The 17,703-nt window shown below is 40.3% G+C and overlaps 1 protein-coding gene across 2 annotated transcripts in view; it reads left to right on the forward strand.

Annotated features, from left to right (window-relative positions):
- FAM222A (family with sequence similarity 222 member A) overlaps window positions 1-17,703 on the forward strand; it is a 91,330-nt gene that overhangs the window by 41,120 nt on the left and 32,507 nt on the right. The window contains exons 1-2 of one of the 2 annotated variants that reach the window (XM_056528862.1): window positions 3,219-3,334; window positions 12,864-12,984. In XM_056528862.1, the coding sequence (XP_056384837.1) occupies window positions 12,903-12,984 (82 nt within the window). In that variant the 5' untranslated portion in view covers window positions 3,219-3,334; window positions 12,864-12,902. Of the gene's footprint in view, window positions 1-3,218; window positions 3,335-12,863; window positions 12,985-17,703 lie in introns of those variants that run through there. The other variant, XM_056528861.1, reaches the window with a different exon arrangement.

Consider the following 17,703-nt stretch of genomic DNA (forward strand, 5'->3'; position numbering starts at 1 on the left):
TATTTTGGCCTTTATTTCTAATCCAAATCAAGAGTCACTCCGAAACATAGAGGTGCCAGTTCCATTTCTGGTTTGGGCTAAATAATGACCAAAAAGGGGACTAAATACTGACTAAAATACCACTTATGAACCTATCATTATCGACCTAACTTTGTACATGTCAAAAGATCTGTAGGGTTCAGACCCTGAATGATTACAGGGACATGGCACATACACGCTCTTCTCTCCGTGCTCTGTGTCTATGTGAGCTTGGCTGAGTGCTCATCCTGGCCCGCTGGGGTCTCGGTGGGAGAGTCTATAGACCTCATCTCTTGCAGCCATATGGGGACAGCAGCGAGCCAGGACAAGAAGCACTCAGCCAAGCACTTCATCAGGCTTGTTTTGGCGATCGGTAGGGGTCTGAACATGTAGACCCTAACCAATCAAAACAATTGACATGTGTCTATGACTATATCAGCAACACTTTAAAGGGGTATTCAAGGAAAAAAAAATTTTTATATATCAACTGGCTCCAGAAAGTTAAGCAGATTTGTAAATTACTTCTATTAAATTTTTTTAATCCTTTCAGTACGGTGCTTATGAGCTTCTGAAGTTAAGGTTGTTCTTTTCTGTCTAAGTGCTCTCTGATGACACGTGTCTCGGGAACCGCCCAGTTTAGAAGCAAATCCCCATAGCAAACCTCTTCTAAACTGGGTGTTTCCCAAGATATGTGTCATCAGAGAGCACTTAGACAGAAAAGAACAACCTTAACTTCAGAAGGTCATAAGTACTGAAAGAATTAAGATTTTTTAATAGAAGTAATTTACAAATCTGTTTAACTTTCTGAAGCCAGTTGATATATATATAAAAAAAAGTTTTTTCCTGGAATACCCCTTTAAGTAAGTTTCTCCAAGTGGTGGCTGGCAGCAACCAAAATGTTATAATTCATGTATGTTTTAAAGCAAAGTATTTGAGACTTCTGTAACAAAAAAAAATTATTGCCCTCCAGCCCCTGAAAAGATACATGATCACATTGATCAGCAAAGACATTTTGCCGATTTAGAGTTTAAGATTGTAAACACTTTGAAAAAAAAATAGTACGGTAACTACGTAAAAAAGTTAAAAACAGTGCATGAGTTGTGGCTGAACATGCAGTAAGTGAAGAATCATACAAACCTCTGTGCATACTTCTATATTTGATAGCATTGTATGTTACGTAGCGTTCATCAGTTATTATGTGTAAGCAATCTCTAACATTTAAAAGGAACAGTTACATTGAAGTTGATAGGAGGACAGAGCAATATAACGGATACATTTGATGCATATGTTAGTTTAGTGGCAGTGTAAACAGGGCCCAACATTGCCTACACACAAGATCACACTGCTGGTTGTGTCACTCAATAGGAAGTTTACTGTGTGCTAAAAAATATCCTCCCCCTTGTTTCAGCACCACAAGTGATATACATGTGACAATAAGTGCACTTATCCTGTGCCCTCACCACCCCCCAGCAAATTTGGATTTAAGGTATATAATGCATTACTTGCTTCTTTATTATGTGTTCTCCGGATATGAAGCATGCTATAGAGAAGCAGTCATGTGTTCTTCATCAGTGCCCTCTATGCTCTTGTTTTCCTCTGATCCTCTCTCCCTCCCCCCTGTGGCTCTTCCTCTCTATTCTTCCCGGTTCCTCCCCCACACTACCCCATCATCTGCAGATTTAGTTATGCATAGACAACTGTAGCAGAAAATCTAATTTGATGATTAGCAGAACTGCCAGGATCACTTCATGTCAAGAGACGCTATCTCCCTGCTCTCTCTCTGATTAATCCCTCTCACAAAACAGCTGCAATGAACTTGCCCCTAAGGGCTGATTGTAGCCATCAATGTATCTTCAGCATGTCCCGGCTATTGAGTACTGCACAGGCAGCCAAAATGAAAGCATTTCCACGGAAACCTCTACTCTTTCGGGTAGTCACATAGCCCTTGTTAATGAACTAAGTCGCGTTTCATGTGTTGCACTGACCTTGATTCCTGAGTAAAATGCTTCTAAAAGCTGAAGGACTAAATGTTAGGAACCCTTCCTTCAAAGGAACCAAGCATGACCCTTAAAGCATGACCCTTTTTTTTTTTTTTAATCAACTTGTGCCAGAAAGTTAAACAGATTTGTAAATTACTTCTTTTTAAAAAGCTTAATCCTTCCAGTACTTATACACTGCTGTATATTACAGAGGAAGTTATTTTCTTTTTGAATTTCTTTTCTGTCTGAGCACAGTGCTCTCTGCTGACACCTTTGTCCATGTCAGGAACTGCCCAGAGCGGGAGAGGTTTGCTATGGGGATTTGCTCCTGCTCTGGACAGTTCCTCACATGGACAAAGGTGTCAACAGAGAGCACTGTGGTCAGACAGAAAAGAAATTCAAAAAGAAAAGAACTTCCTGTGGAGCATACAGCAGCTCATAAGTACTGGATTTCCTTATTACACAGATGTATTATAAATTTAGAATGGCTGGGCGTTGAAGAGGAAACATAGTTGTGAATTGGTCCCAAGCGAGGTCCAAGTCGCAGATTGATGGACATCTGTCATCCAGAGCTGGAAGACCACCCTAGTGACTTAAAGATCCCTTCCTGGCTGAAGTTACAACTACTATACCTCTAATAGAGCACAGCTGTTCAAAGTGATACATATATATTGTGGTAAAAGAACCCATCAGTGTGGTCCATGGTTCGGGCAGCATGAAACTAGTGACAGATTCCCCTTAATATATTCAAGGCCAGTTCTCAGAATTACTAGATTGAAGTCATTTGGCTCCACCAAAAGAAACCTAATGTTTATTAAAGCGGGATGGGTGCTCAGTTATTGAAGCTATTTACATTTGCCCAGATCTCAATATAACATTTCTATTAATGGTGATGGCTACTAGTCTATGTGTTTGGATCTATATTGCTCCAGAATGGAGGTATCTCCTCTTTACCTCCTTGTTGGGCATTCTGTGGAGTCTATGGGGGAGATTTATCAAAACCTGTGCAGAGAAAGAGTGGTGCAGTTGCCCATAGCAACCAATCAGATTGCTTCTTTCATTTTCCACAGGCCTCTAAAGAGGCCTGTGGAAAATGAAAGAAGCAATCTGATTGGTTGCTATGGGCAACTGCACCACTCTTCCTCTGCACAGGTTTTGATAAATCTCCCCCTATATCATTTTATTTTATTAGAGGGCAGATCTATCCATCAGTCATTGGTCTTGAGAACACTATAATTTGAGGGTTCTGCCTGAGTTGCTGCAGTCTTCATGTGGATGGGATAGTGGAAACAACAGAGTTAATGGCTATATGTATGTTCATCCATGCTTGTTTGGAGGTAAGGAAATAAATTAATTTACTACTGAACGGTAGAAGAGCAGTTGCCTGAAGGCAGGCTTGCATTGATGGCAAATATGTTTTTTATTTAGAAAAAAAATGAAGGCTTGTGCTGGAGATACTTTGTGTTTTGGCATATGCTTTCTGGATATACCCTATGTATGGGGGGGGGGGGGGGTATTTTTAAAACATTGATAAAAGAGAGATGCTTCTCCAGATCAATGTGTTATTGACTTTTCCCATAATATAATTTTTTTTTATACTGCGGATATCTATAATCTGTATTAAGCACCTCATATGTCATAATGATCAGCTAATTCAGGTATACAACATTATTGTATGTCTTTCTATACATTTAGTTATCTACGGTTATATTTATTAGATTGCTATGGATAGGTTCGTATATTTCTACTGTTTTTATATATCATCTATAATGTTCTATACACAATACGTGGGATATTTTTGTCAAAATGACAAATTACCACTTCTCTAGAATGAAGAAAGCTGGCTCAATAGTGCCACCCATTGGGGGTAGCTACAGTATAAATTAATGTCTGACTCTTCATTCTCTTCATATTCTTTGGTGGTCTCCATGTGGAGAAACACAACCCCCTTAGATCTAGGTCAAAGGCCTCTTACCCAGCCATCCTGCTCCTGCTCTGTACTCATAGATGGTTCCTCATTCTATTGGAACATATTCTGATTTTGGATTATCCCTAGTCACGTTTCAAGGATCTTTTATGGGTTGGGAAGTGACTTACAGGGTAACTACTTCCAATCGGTGGCCCTACAGAGACAATATTTTCCTTGAGGAAACTAATGTGCATACCTTTTTCCCAGGGGGCATTTCCTGGCCTGTAGGACTCCATACGCCAGCTGGCAATATCCACAGGGAGACATAATACCCCCTCAACCCCTTTTAAAGTGAGACATACTGTAAATCACATAGATGCTAACAGACATGAGTTTGTAAGCCCCTCTTTGTTCTGTATTGCTTCTTGGTGATGTCTTCATGACATACAGTACTAGTCCATAATGACATAAGGAGCTGTAAAACTGTATGTTGGTGCAGATCGCACAGAGAATACTGGGTGTACTATCTATGCATTTTGGGATTGTACTCATGGCTGTAAATTGTAATGGAATCTTGGTAGCTACATACACTTTAATATAGTTTTTTTCAGACAAAGCTATTAGCTGAAAAAAGTTAAACTGGGTTGTATTAATGAAAACTCTACTTCTAAGTTTCCAAAAGGGGCAGGAGCTCTCCTTTACTTACAGCGACTAAACTGAGAGTGTCTTAATTCATTGTAAAAGTTGTTTTAAAGTTGCGCAGATACCTAAACTGAATGACACAATCACCTTATGAGAACAATAGAAATACCTTTACAAAATAAAAAGAAGCCATGTCATTTGTTAAACCCACCCATTGCTATGGTCTTATTGGATGAAGTAGGTTCTCAACTGATTGGTTGCTTGGCATGGAACCACACGCTCTGGTGAATTATTCCATTTGGGTTCATAACAAGGCATCAGAATGTGGCCAAATTCTCTCTATGTATGTGTGTCTCTCTATCATTATATATATGTGTGTATAAATATGTGTATACATACATATATATATATATATATATATATGTCAAAGGCTGACTTGTGAGTCGCTCACCCTGTGCATGCCCACCTCGCCACCTGTGCCGTAGACCGGCCGGTACCGCCTCTGGCTGCTCACTTGTGAAGGAAAGAACAAGGTCCGGCACTAGGTTGCAGGTAAAAACTTCTTATTTCTTTATTTGAAGATTCTGCAGTACAGGGTAGAAAGTCTGACGCGTTTCGCTGAAGAGCTTAATCTACGATTAAGCTCTTTTGCGAAACGCGTCAGCCTTTCGACCCTGTACTGCAGAATCTTCAAATAAAGAAATAAGAAGTTTTTACCTGCAACCTAGTGCCGGACCTTGTTCTTTCGTTCATACATATATATATATATATATATATATATATATATATATATATATATATTAGTGTGTGTGTGTGTATATATGTCTACATATGTATATGTGTCTCTCTTTCTCTATATAGGTATATGTCTCTATCTATCTATCTACTGTGTGTGTGTAAATGTCTATATATGTGTATATGTGTGCCTCTCTTTCTCTATCCCCTTCCCTCTTTGGCGATTTTTCATTTTTGCACTTTAGATTGTGCGACAAAATGGAAGAAAAAATGCCATTTTGTAATTTTGGGGGCTTCCTTTTCTACGCAGTACATTTTGCGGTAAAAATGACACCTTATATTTATTCTGTAGGTCCATACGATTAAAATGATACCCTACTTAGGTTTGAATTTGTATTACTTCTGAAAAAAAATCATAAATACATGCAGGAAAATTTATAATGAGCTGTCGGGAAGCTTTTACTTTCACTTTAGACGATGTCCGGCATTAGCCATGGGTCATGGATGCTTAAAACAACCGGACTCACCGGGTATGATCCGCGCTCACCTGCTGAGCGTGTGTCATACCTCGGGAGCCGCTTATGGATGTTTATAAACGTCCATATGCGGCAAGGGGCTATATATGTATTTGTCTTTATATGTACAATGGGGCAAAGAAAAAAGTATTTAGTCAGCCATTAATTGTGCAAGTTCTCCCACTTAAAAAAATTAGAGAGGCCTGTAATTTTCATCATAGGTATACCTCAACTATGAGAGACAGAATGAGAAAAAAAATACATAAAATCACATTTTTAAAGAATTTATTAGCAAATTATGGTGGAAAATAAGTATTTGGTCAATAACAAAAGTTCATCTCAATACTTTGTTATATACTCTTTGTTGACAACGACAGAGGTCAAACATTTTCTGTAAGTCTTCACAAGGTTTTCACACGCTGTTGCTGTTCTATTGGCCCATTCCTCCATTCAGATCTCCTCTAGAGCAGTGATGTTTTTTGGCTGTCGCTGGGCAACATGGACTTTGAACTCCCTCCAAAGGTTTTCCATGGGGTTGAGATCTGGAGACTAGCTAGGCCACTCCAGGACCTGGAAATGCTTCTTACGAAGCCACTCTTTCGTTGCCCGAAGCCACTCTTTCATTGGGATCATTGTCATGCTGAAAGACCCACCCATGTTTCATCTTCAATGCCCTTGCTGATGGAAGGAGGTTTTCACTCAAAATCTCACGATACACAACCCCATTCAATCTGTCCTTTACACAGATCAGTCGTCCTGGTCCCTTAGCAGAAAAACTTCCCCAAAGCATGATGTTTCCACCCCCATGTTTCACAGTAGGTATGGAGTTCTTTGGATGCAACTCAGCATTCTTTCTCCTCCAAACACGACGAGTTGAGTTTTTACCAAAAAGTTCTACTTTGGTTTCATCTGATTTGGTTTCATTCTCCCAATACTCTTCTGGATCATTGAAATGTTCTCTAGCAAACTTCATATGGGCCCAGACCATGTACTGGCTTAAACAGGGGGACACATCTGGCACTGCATGATTTGAGTCCCTGGTGGCATAGTGTGTTACTGATGGTAGCCTTTGTTACTTTGGTCCCAGCTCTCTACAGGTCATTCACTAGGTCCCCCCATGTGGTTCTGGGATTTTTGCTCACCATTCTTGTGATCATTTTGACACCACAGGGTGAGATCTTGCATGGAGCCCCAGATCGAGGGAGATCATCAGTTGTCTTGTATGTCTTCCATTTTCTAATAATTGCTCCCACAGTTGATTTCTTCACAACAAGCTGCTTGTCTATTGCAGATTCAGTCTTCCCAACCTGGTGCAGGTAATTTTGTTTCTGGTGTCCTTCGACAGCTCTTTGGTCTTGGCCATAGTGGAGTTTGGAGTGTGACTGATTGAGGTTGTGGACAGGTGTCTTTTACACTGATAACAAGTTCAAACAGGTGCCATTAATACAGGTAACAAGTGGAGGACAGAGGAGACTCTTAAAGAAGAAGTTACAGGTCTGTGAGAGCCAGAAATGTTGCTTGTTTGTAGGTGACCAAATACTTATTTTCCACCATAATTTCCAAATAAATTCTTTAAAAATCAGACAGTGATTTTATGGATTTGTTTTTTCTCATTATGTCTCTCACAACACATCCCAAAATGTTCATAGGCAGGTGCTGCACGCAGTTGAGAAAAATAGCGAGAGGCTACTGGAAAGTTGTACTTGTACACCTTGGAATTATAATTTATTATAATTTGCAGTTTAGTTGTGTATCTGCACTTGAGGCCCACTTTAAATGATGCTAGTTCATGCACTTATTGGACTATGTTTTGCTTTACTGCGTGCTGTAACTTCTTTTTTTTTTTTCATGCGCCATGGATCAGATCCAGTGGACAAATTCTTGCATGATCACTTCATTGCTCGCATAAAAAAGTTAATTAAAAAAATGAATGAAAAGAAACAAATGAGCATCACTTTAGACGCCGTACTGCAAACTCCTCCATTTGCCTTTGAGAAGGAGCAGGAGGACAGATGGAATTTAGACAGGCGTTTAGAGTAATTACTCTGTAACGAGGATTTTGTTGTGAAATTAGTATCTTAAGGAGGTGGCGCAGATATCTTTCAAAGGATGAATACCTCATTAAGAATCTGAATAAAGGGAAAAAAAGGAAGTGACGGTTTACAATTGGAGCTCGGCAGACACCTGCCTGGTTTTAAATAACAGCTTTGTCCTTCGGCTTTTTTAAAACTTGTATCAGTTTTGCTGAACTGCTTTGTTTAAGTGATACAAATCGCTTGTGTTTTGCATACTGTGGAAAGTCTGTAATTCTAAGAAATGTGTGCCACACTGAAAGGAAGTGCCTGCTTGCAAAGCCTCCATTACCTGAAAACGAGACACAGTGTTTCTCCTTGTCAGACTCTTTAAAGTGTACCTGTCATTAGCAAAAACTGTTTATTAAATGTAGAAAATAACATTGTAATATATATTGGTTTAAAATTGTCCCTGCATCTATTGTCTGTGTATCTCTGTGAGGAGACCAAATACAGGAAGTGAGGACAGGACAAGCAGGGCTCTGTGCAGTGAGGACAAGCAGTGCTCTGTGCACTGAGGATAAGCAGGGCTCTGTGAAGTGTGGACAAGCAGGGCTCTGTGCAGTGAGGACAAGCAGGGCTCTGTACACTAAGGACAAGCAGGGCTCTGTGCACTCAGAACAAGCAGGGCTCTGCACTGAGGAAAAGCAGGGCTCTGTGCACTGAGGTCAAGCAAGGCTTTGTACACTGAGGACAAGCAGGGCTCTGTTCAGTTAGGACAAGCGGGGCTCTGTGCACTGAGGACAAGCAGGGCTCTGTACACTGAGGACAAGCAGGGCTCTGTACGCTGAGGACAAGCAGGGCTCTGTATACCGAGGACAAGCAGGGCTCTGTGCAGTGAGGACAAGCAGGGCTCTGTGCACTGAGGACAAGCAGGGCTCTGTGCACTGAGGACAAGCAGGGCTCTGTGCACTGAGGACAAGCAGGGCTCTGTGCACTGAGGACAAGCAGGGCTCTGTGCACTGAGGGCAAGCAGGGCTCTGTGCAGTGAGGACAAGCAAGGCTCTGTGCAGTGATGACAAGCAGGACTCTGTGCACGGAGGACAAGCAGGGCTCTGTGCAGTGAGGACAAGCAGGGCTCTGTGCAGTGAGGACAAGCAGGGCTCTGTGCAATGAGGACAAGCAGGACTCTGCAATAAGGACAAGCAGGGCTCTGTGCAGTGAGGACAAGCAGGGCTCTGTGCAGTGAGGACAAGCGGGGCTCTGTGCAGTGAGGACAAGCAGGGCTCTGTACACTGAGGACAAGCAGGGCTCTGTACACTGAGGACAAGTGGGGCTCTGTGCAGTGGGGACAAGCAGGGCTCTGTACACTGAGGACAAGCAGGGCTCTGTGCAGTGAGGACAAGCAGGGCTCTGTAGACTGAGGACAAGCAGGGCTCTGTACACTGAGGACAAGTGGGGCTCTGTGCAGTGGGGACAAGCAGGGCTCTGTACACTGAGGACAAGCAGGGCTCTGTGCAGTGAGGACAAGCAGGGCTCTGTAGACTGAGGACAAGCAGGGCTCTGTACACTGAGGACAAGTGGGGCTCTGTGCAGTGGGGACAAGCAGGGCTCTGTACACTGAGGACAAGCAGGGCTCTGTGCAGTGAGGACAAGCAGGGCTCTGTAGACTGAGGACAAGCAGGGCTCTGTACACTGAGGACAAGCAGGGCACTGTGCACTGAGGCTCTATGACACCCTCCCAGCTTACGCATTAGGATGATTGACAAGCCAGGAGTCTGCACAGAGCCCTTCTTGTATTGCCCTCACTTCCTGTATTTGGACACCTCACAGAGACACACAGGCAATAGCTGCAGGGACAACATTTTTTCACCCAAAAATATAAAAAAATTTTAACCAATGTATATTACAAATACAGATATAATGGTATTATCTACATTATATGAAAAGTTTTTACAGATGACAGGTAGACCAAATAATTTTAATTGATTTTTAAATGAATTCAATGGGACTCTGCTGCAGCGGAATCTCTGAAAATTCTGACTTGTAAACATGGCCTCAGATTCACCCCTCACAACGAAACTTACATTTGTCCAAGTTTAAGAATTCCTACTGCTATACAGAGCAGGTTGAGGAACTCGGGCACCTTCTAAGGATAATGACCCAGGTGGAATATAAATCTGACTGAAACTAAACTGTAGATAGTTAATATCACGTAAACGTATTTAAATACAGTTTTCTTTTAACCCCAACCATTGCTCTGTCTGGTATAAAATTTTGGCTGTATGGTTATAAAATAATAGGAAATAACTGTAGCACTCCAAAGTCCAAAAATGTACAATTATTAGACAATCATATGTTTGTTAGATAGGACATAGGATTTTTTACTTCTCATTGAATCCCATTAATTTAGACAGTACAGAAAGTGATTTAACATTAATTGATCTTGAAGTTATGTGAATGTTAATCCTAATAATGGACACAGCAGAGTTCTCTCAGGTTGCACCGAGGCCTTCCTTATTTTATTCTCTCATTAACCTTTTCACAGGAGTGCACTTTAGAATGTATTTGTTACAGATACAAGAACTTAAAGATCACATGCCCTCCCACCTATTCTTAGGAGTGTTTATCTACAATTACCCAGTCTTCAAATGTTGCTCAGGGATATCCCAGGGCTGACTGTCAGGGAATAGATGGAAAACCTGATGACATTAATCCTAAATGGACACTAATATAACAAATGTAATTATGTAAACGTATATATTTATATTCCGCATAGTCTCTTGTTTCAATTAGATATATCTATTATATGGTTGTCACGCTAGAGCTACGTTTAAGCAGTATTTATGCTATCAAGTCTAAAACATGCCTTAAATACATAAACTGTCTGGAAGTCTTGTGTGTGTATATATATATATATATATATATATATATATATATATATATATATATATATTATACAAAGGATTCATCCAGTCTCATAACTTCAGTTCAGATCCTTATTCACATCTACAAATATGAAGATGAAACCCCATTATACTGTAGACAACATGGGGTGACTACACTAACAGGATTTAATATATTATCTATAAGACTAGTTACATATATTACACAATGCAGTAGTAATTCTGATATAGTGATATCATACAGATGGCCCCTATATAGCACCTTGTATATGTGAAGTAAATAGTATAGTATTACTTGTTTGTATACCACCACTAAAGTCGTTAAATGTGCCACCTAGATTTTTTTTTTACTGACTGGTTTACCATTTCTATTTTCTGATCAAATTATTTTTATTTTATTGTTTTCATTTATTGTACATTACTATAGGCAGCCATATTGGCTGAGCTTCTGCTCTGTTAAAGAGTACCTGCCATCAAACCATATTTTCTAAACTAATTATATTCCCTAACTACTCCTAACACCCCTCCGGCCCTAAAAAAAAAAATTCTGAGCTTTAAAAAGCTGTGTATCCTACCTCACCCCTTGCTCACATTGTGTGAGCTCCCGGCAGGAGAAAGTGGACGTTCCCTAGCAGCTGCAATGTCACTGAAGCCTGCAAGAGCTGTGACTCGCCATGCCCATCACATTTGGACTGAAAGTCCAAGTGGAGACCAAACTAACTGTTTGGGAACCAAACAGAGCCACCTAGTGGCGGTTTTTTCAATTACATTAAAAACATATAAAGGTAGAGAATTTTAACAGCAAGTAAATAGCAAAGTGTCTTATAATAACATAAGGAACAATATATTAAAAGTTTAGTTTGGTAACAGGTACTCTTTAACAGCATTTAGAGAGAAGCGTTACAGCAGATACATGAACCATTGCAAACAAAAAACTTGGGGGTGGGAAGCATTGATGACTTCTATAGGAGAGGCACGCTCTATGACCTGTGCAGGGGTCATTGTGCAGGGAAGGGAAGAGAGAAGCTGTAACTATCACCTATTGTGAATGGCTTAATCATTTGTTATCTATATATTGGTGTCACCCTACAGTGTAATCCTGTATATGATAAGGAGTACACTGGTGAAAGGTTTCCTCCACAGAACAGGAAATGTCATCTTATTTTCAGGATTATTTGAAAATGTAAACAGTAAAATGTATAATTAGAAAAACGTCCTGTAAAACCTGCAAGATTTTAACATACAGATAAACAAAAAATCGAAAATAAGGAAAAAAAATCACCAAACCCAAAAAATATGTTTAACATCAAAATGTCACTTATATTTCATGTTAAAGGGACCCGTTCCCTTTAAATTAGATTTATACCTTAAATCATTAGCTACAATATTGTAGTTGCACCAATACGGCATATGTAGAAGTCTATACATACAGACCCCCTGTATACCATTACCCATCTTTCCTAGAATGTGTACAGGGTCTGGTCACATGTAACTATTGGAAAGCTGTAATTGCAGCCACATCGGTTGTTCTCCAGCCTTCATAGAATATATAACATGTTAAAGAATGCAGAATCTTTGAGAATGCGGACGGAGAGGATAACCCATGGACCTGTTTACTAGGATAATTGAAGAATGGGATATTTAAAAATAAATGTACAACCATTATGTAAGTGAAATGCTCAATTCCCTAGAAAAGAAAGAGTAGGCAACAAGCTTTAATATATTCCAATACCAAAAGACGTTTCTTCCGTGCGTAAATATTTTAGCTGCTTATTCTTATAATATAGATGACTTTATTGCAGCCACATAATTGATGTGGCAAGTAACAGAGGGCTTTTCACAGTCACGGATGGAGATGGCTGCAATCTCCCCTCGCTGTGAATAACATGCAGCAGACTTTTCCTGTCAACAGATCATGTTGCTGGAGTTTAGTCCTTCATATTGTGGGATTTCAATTTGCGGTTCTCATAATTGCCGGCAGCCCCTAATTTCCAGGGACGCTTCTATGTTTTAAAGATGGATGTTTCTGTGCCGCTAATGTTCTGCTTTTTATTCTTCCTTCATCCTGAAGAATGGAATATGATTACAGTAATGTTATACCTAACCGGGTCAGCAGTGTATTAACTGTTATTAATGTCTTCTTGCAGTGTGACCATCTGCCTAGGTGACCATAAGTCCCCGTAACCATGTTGGCCTGTCTTCAAAGAACCCAGAATCCTCCAGTAAAGCACCTTGTATGTTCAAACAAGGGTCTGGAGCCTCGAAAGTGTAAGTGTAATATAAAATGTTTTTACTCTGTATGTATTATATATTTTTTCTTTTGTAGATATTACATTGTGACATAGTTTACTATTTACATTTATTCATAGGGACATATGCTCGTTTTTAACATTAATAGTGTTCTTGAATTGAAGCCAATGGTGAAATTCATAGATTCCCATTAACTGATATTGCACATTATTTGCTGTTGTAGTGTAGTGTGTGAACATGACTCAATGGACTTTGCTGTTTAGTTTTTTTCTTTGTTTTTTTTTTCTTAAAGAGACCGATAAAGATTCAAGACTTCAATGTAGGATAGGTTGGAATAACCTACATATGACATGGCTATAAGAGGACAATAAAGGGCATTTTAACTTACATTTACTATTAATATGCATATTTTTTTTTGTTTTGTTATTCCCACCAGTACTTAAGTGGTTATTTGCCTACATGCAGCACTGAGGCTTTCAGCTGTAACTGTCTTCTGTATACCCTGGCACCGGCTCAGTGAGAGATATGACAGGGTCCGATAAGACCCTTTTCACTTATTTCAATAGGCCTCTATTTTAATACAGCTTCCTTTGTCTAAATTCTGGGTGATTTCACTTCTTATCCTACTCTCTTTATTATGTGTTCCTTTTAACTCCCAACATTCTGGGTATATGCCGTCAATCCAGAGTGCATACATATGTTAATAGGGAAGAGTGAAGAGTGCCTAGCTAGTTAATAAATGATATATTGCTCCACTCCCATGCCCCTTGCATTTCTTAGGTAAATCATTGCCCTGATTTAAGGACTAGTTCCTGTGGCATAAAAATAAGAGTTTGGGTCAAGCCGGGTTTATAATGCAGATTAACTACTGACTTAAGAGGCTTGATTGTAATGTCTATTTATCAGGTGTCTGAGCATTACAGTACATCTATTACCGGCCTATGACAGCCATCTACTAATGAAGGTTAAACTGCATGCAATAAGTATCTATGATATTATTTAGCTTCCTGTAACCTAAGCACATGTAACTTCACCATAAATCAGGCCAAGGAGAAAGAAATACATAAAATATTAAAGTGTGAGGGTAATGGCAGGGAGTACAGTAATGGCTTTATTTTTGCAACAAAGTAGCGATGTGACTGTGAAATGTGGCTAACCACATTTCATATTGGCTCTTGCTGACTCAGGTTTGTTCATCAATTGGTATACTATATTTGAAATCTAATACGTAGATATATGTATCTGTCTCTCTATCTTAGTTAAAATGTAAATAGCTGGTGTAGGTCTATTTGTATCTTATTATTTCTCTTTGTGTACTATTCTTCAACAATATTATAGCTGCCATCACGTTATTGCTTACAGCTGTATGAATACTGTGTGAAAACACAAAGCTATTATTTTATTCTTATTTATTATTAAGAAGTATGCTTGTACATCTTTGAGAAAACAGAAGGAACTTCACATAGGGCTCAAAGTAGGGTCTGTGTCTTTCTATGAAGCCTGTCTGACTCTGTGACTAGAAGCTGGCGACATTGTTGTTGAAAATGGTTCCTGCTACCTGAGCCTAGCTGTAAGAAGGGGATGGAACGTCATTCATTTTAGTTTCCAAATCTCATGTACCTTGGCAGATGCTAAATAAATCTTTTGTTTTTATTGTAATTAGAGATGAGCGAACTTTTGAAAAAATTTGATTCGGTCGATTCGCCGAATTTTGCACAGCGTGGAGGTGTTGGCAGCATGAGGAGACCATATAGTGGCTGAATGACACAGCCTGGAGTAGGCTGCAGCATGAGGAGACCATATAGTTGCTGAATGACACAGCCTGGAGCAGGCAGCAGCATGAGTAGACACTAGGGCTTCACAATCCCTAAGATTAAAAGATGAATTTTGAAGTTTAAATTGAAGATTTATGGTAGCTAGTTCTACGATGAAAATTTTTAGGCCCAGGCCCAGCAGCATCAGTAAACCATATATTGGCTGAATCAAGAGGAGACCCTATAGTGGCTGAATGGCTCAGCCTCGAGGTGGCTGAAGCATGAGGAGACTATATAGTGGCAGAATGGCACAGCCTGGAGTTTGTGGCAGTATGAGGAGACCATATAGTGGCTGATTTGCACAGCCTGGAGTTGGCTGAAGCATGAGGAGACCATATAGGGGCTGAATGAGACAGCCTGGAGGTGGCAACATCAGGAGTCCTTAAAGTGACCCTAATGCAGAGGAATTTCTGAAACTGGGGACCAGCACCTTAATTATGGTTTGCAGTATCCATGGAAGCACAATGAGAGAGCCTGGAGGTGGTAGCATCAGCATGAGGAGACCATAGTGTAGCACAATTAGAGAGGCTAGAGGTGGCAGCATCAGCATGAAGAGACCATAGAGCAGTACAATTAGAGAGCCTGGAGGTGGTAGCATCAGCATGAGGAGACCATATGGTGGCACAATGAGAGAGCCTGGAGGTGTTAGCATTAGCATGAAGAGACCATAGAGCAGCAAAATGACAGAGCCTTGAAGTGGCGGCAGCAGCAGCATGAGGGCCATGCCAACTGAGGGTTGAGTCTGAGGAACCCACCGACTGTTGACTGGGGGTGTCGGATGTCACTTGGGATGAAGTGGATGACTGAGTGATTCGATCGGTACACCACTTAGATGTAGGTATGTGGTATGCACTTATGAGGGCAGACAAATGTGCTACAGTACACTTAAAAAGGTATCTGAGTAAAGCACCAGCCGGTGAGTACTTTTGCAAAAAAAAAAATTGCCCACAGCACCAGCAGTACACAACAATGCTGGAGCACACAGTGTACTAAACCCAAAATTGCAAAAAGACTCTCTCTAGAATATTATTAGGAATGGACTGCTGGGTATGGATTATACCGTCTACAGACTAGTATAACCAGCAGACCAGTTGCTGTGGAACAAAGACACAGATTTGCCCCAAAAAATTATTTCTCCCTCCTGTGAAAATGGTTCTGCAGCTGAGGCAATACACAGCTCTCTGCTCCTCTCTGTAATACAATGCTGTTCACAGTGACTGAGGGGTTAATCGCTGCAGTGAGAATTCATTTATGTGCAAATACGTTGTGCTCTGTGTCCTACAGAAGGCTGAGGTGACTAAGAGGTGAAACGCTGCTGCTACAAGCTTTTCTGTGTAACACATAGTGATGTCCATCCTATCTCTATGCAGTGTAATGAATGATATGACGAGCCGCAAAATGGCTGACGAATATATAGGGCTGTGACATCACAGGGGTGACTGGCTGCTGATAGGCTGCATCCTGCATATGATTCAGGGTCATCTCGCCTACTTCCCTTCCTGCCTTCCCAGCGTTCCTTGCCCCATGTACTGACTTGTGGATCCACCATTTTAGATGCCCTGGAATCTGGACCGCAGTAAATGGAGTTTAACGGGTACTCCCGTGGAAAACTTTTTTTTTTTTTTTTTTTTAAATCAACTGGTGCCAGAAAGTTAAACAGATTTAAAATTACTTCTATTAAAAAAAATACATTTTATGGGCTGTATACTACAGAGGAAATGCTTTTCTTTTTGGATTTCTCTGATGTCATGACCACAGTGCTCTCTACTGACCTCTGCTGTTCATTTTAGGAACTGTCCATAGCAGCATATGTTTCCTATGGGGATTTTCTCCTGCTCTGGACAGTTCCAAAAATGGACAGCAGAGGTCAGCAGAGAGCACTGTGGTCTTGACATCAGAGAAATCCAAAAAGAAAAGCATTTCTCCTGTAGTATATAGCCCCTACAAAGTACTGGAAGGATTAAGATTTTTTTAATAGAAGTAATATACAAATCTGTTTAACTTTCTGACACCAGTTGATAGAATCGCTGCGATATTCGCATGCGTTGCGAATCAAATATTTCATGAAATTCGGAACGAATTCGGGTTGGTCAGCTTCAATTCGCTCATCACTAATTGTAATCAACATTTGACGCACTGATAAGCCAGTTTTCATTTCTAAGCACGAGGAGGCAGTAACTTTGCTATGTTTTTCAGTTGTCTCTTGGTGCCTCTTGTACCGTTCCATATGAATCCCTTACTGGTGTGGTCACATGGCCTCTCCCTGTTTCACTTACAGTGCTATTGTATAATGGCCTTTGACCTGGCCATGGGCAACCAGTCCTATTGTTGACTTGCTGGGGTTTTAACAGTGTACACTATACAGCCACTGGTAACTTGCAGCAGCCTCTCAAACCAACCAGCCTCTTGGGCACCCTCACTGTCTCTAAATTCATTAAAGAGGTATTCCAGGAAAAAACTTTTTTTTTGTATCAATTGGCTCCAGAAAGTTAAACAGATTTGTAAATTACTTCTATTAAAAAATCTTAATCCTTTCAATAATTATCAGCTGTTGAAGTTGAGTTGTTGTTTTCTGTCTGGCAACAGTGCTCTCTGCTGACATCTCTGCTTGTCTCGGGAACTGCACAGAGTAGAAGAGGTTTGCTATGGGGATTTGCTTCTAAACTGGGCGGTTCCCGAGACAGGTGTCATCAGAGAGCACTTAGACAGAAAAACAACTTAACTTCATCAGCTCATAAGTACTGAAGGATTAAGATTTTTTTAATAGAAGTAATTTACAAATCTGTTTAACTTTCTGGACCCAGTTGCAATATAAAAAAAAGCTTTTTTTTCCTGGATAACCCCTTTAAGGACTTCTATCTCCAGGACTCATCTCCCATTTCAGCCTACACAGGCCTCAGATAGTAGCTTCATAGGTTCCACT

Source organism: Hyla sarda, chromosome 1, assembly GCF_029499605.1.
Source record: "Hyla sarda isolate aHylSar1 chromosome 1, aHylSar1.hap1, whole genome shotgun sequence".
Classification (NCBI taxonomy): Eukaryota; Metazoa; Chordata; class Amphibia; order Anura; family Hylidae; genus Hyla; species Hyla sarda.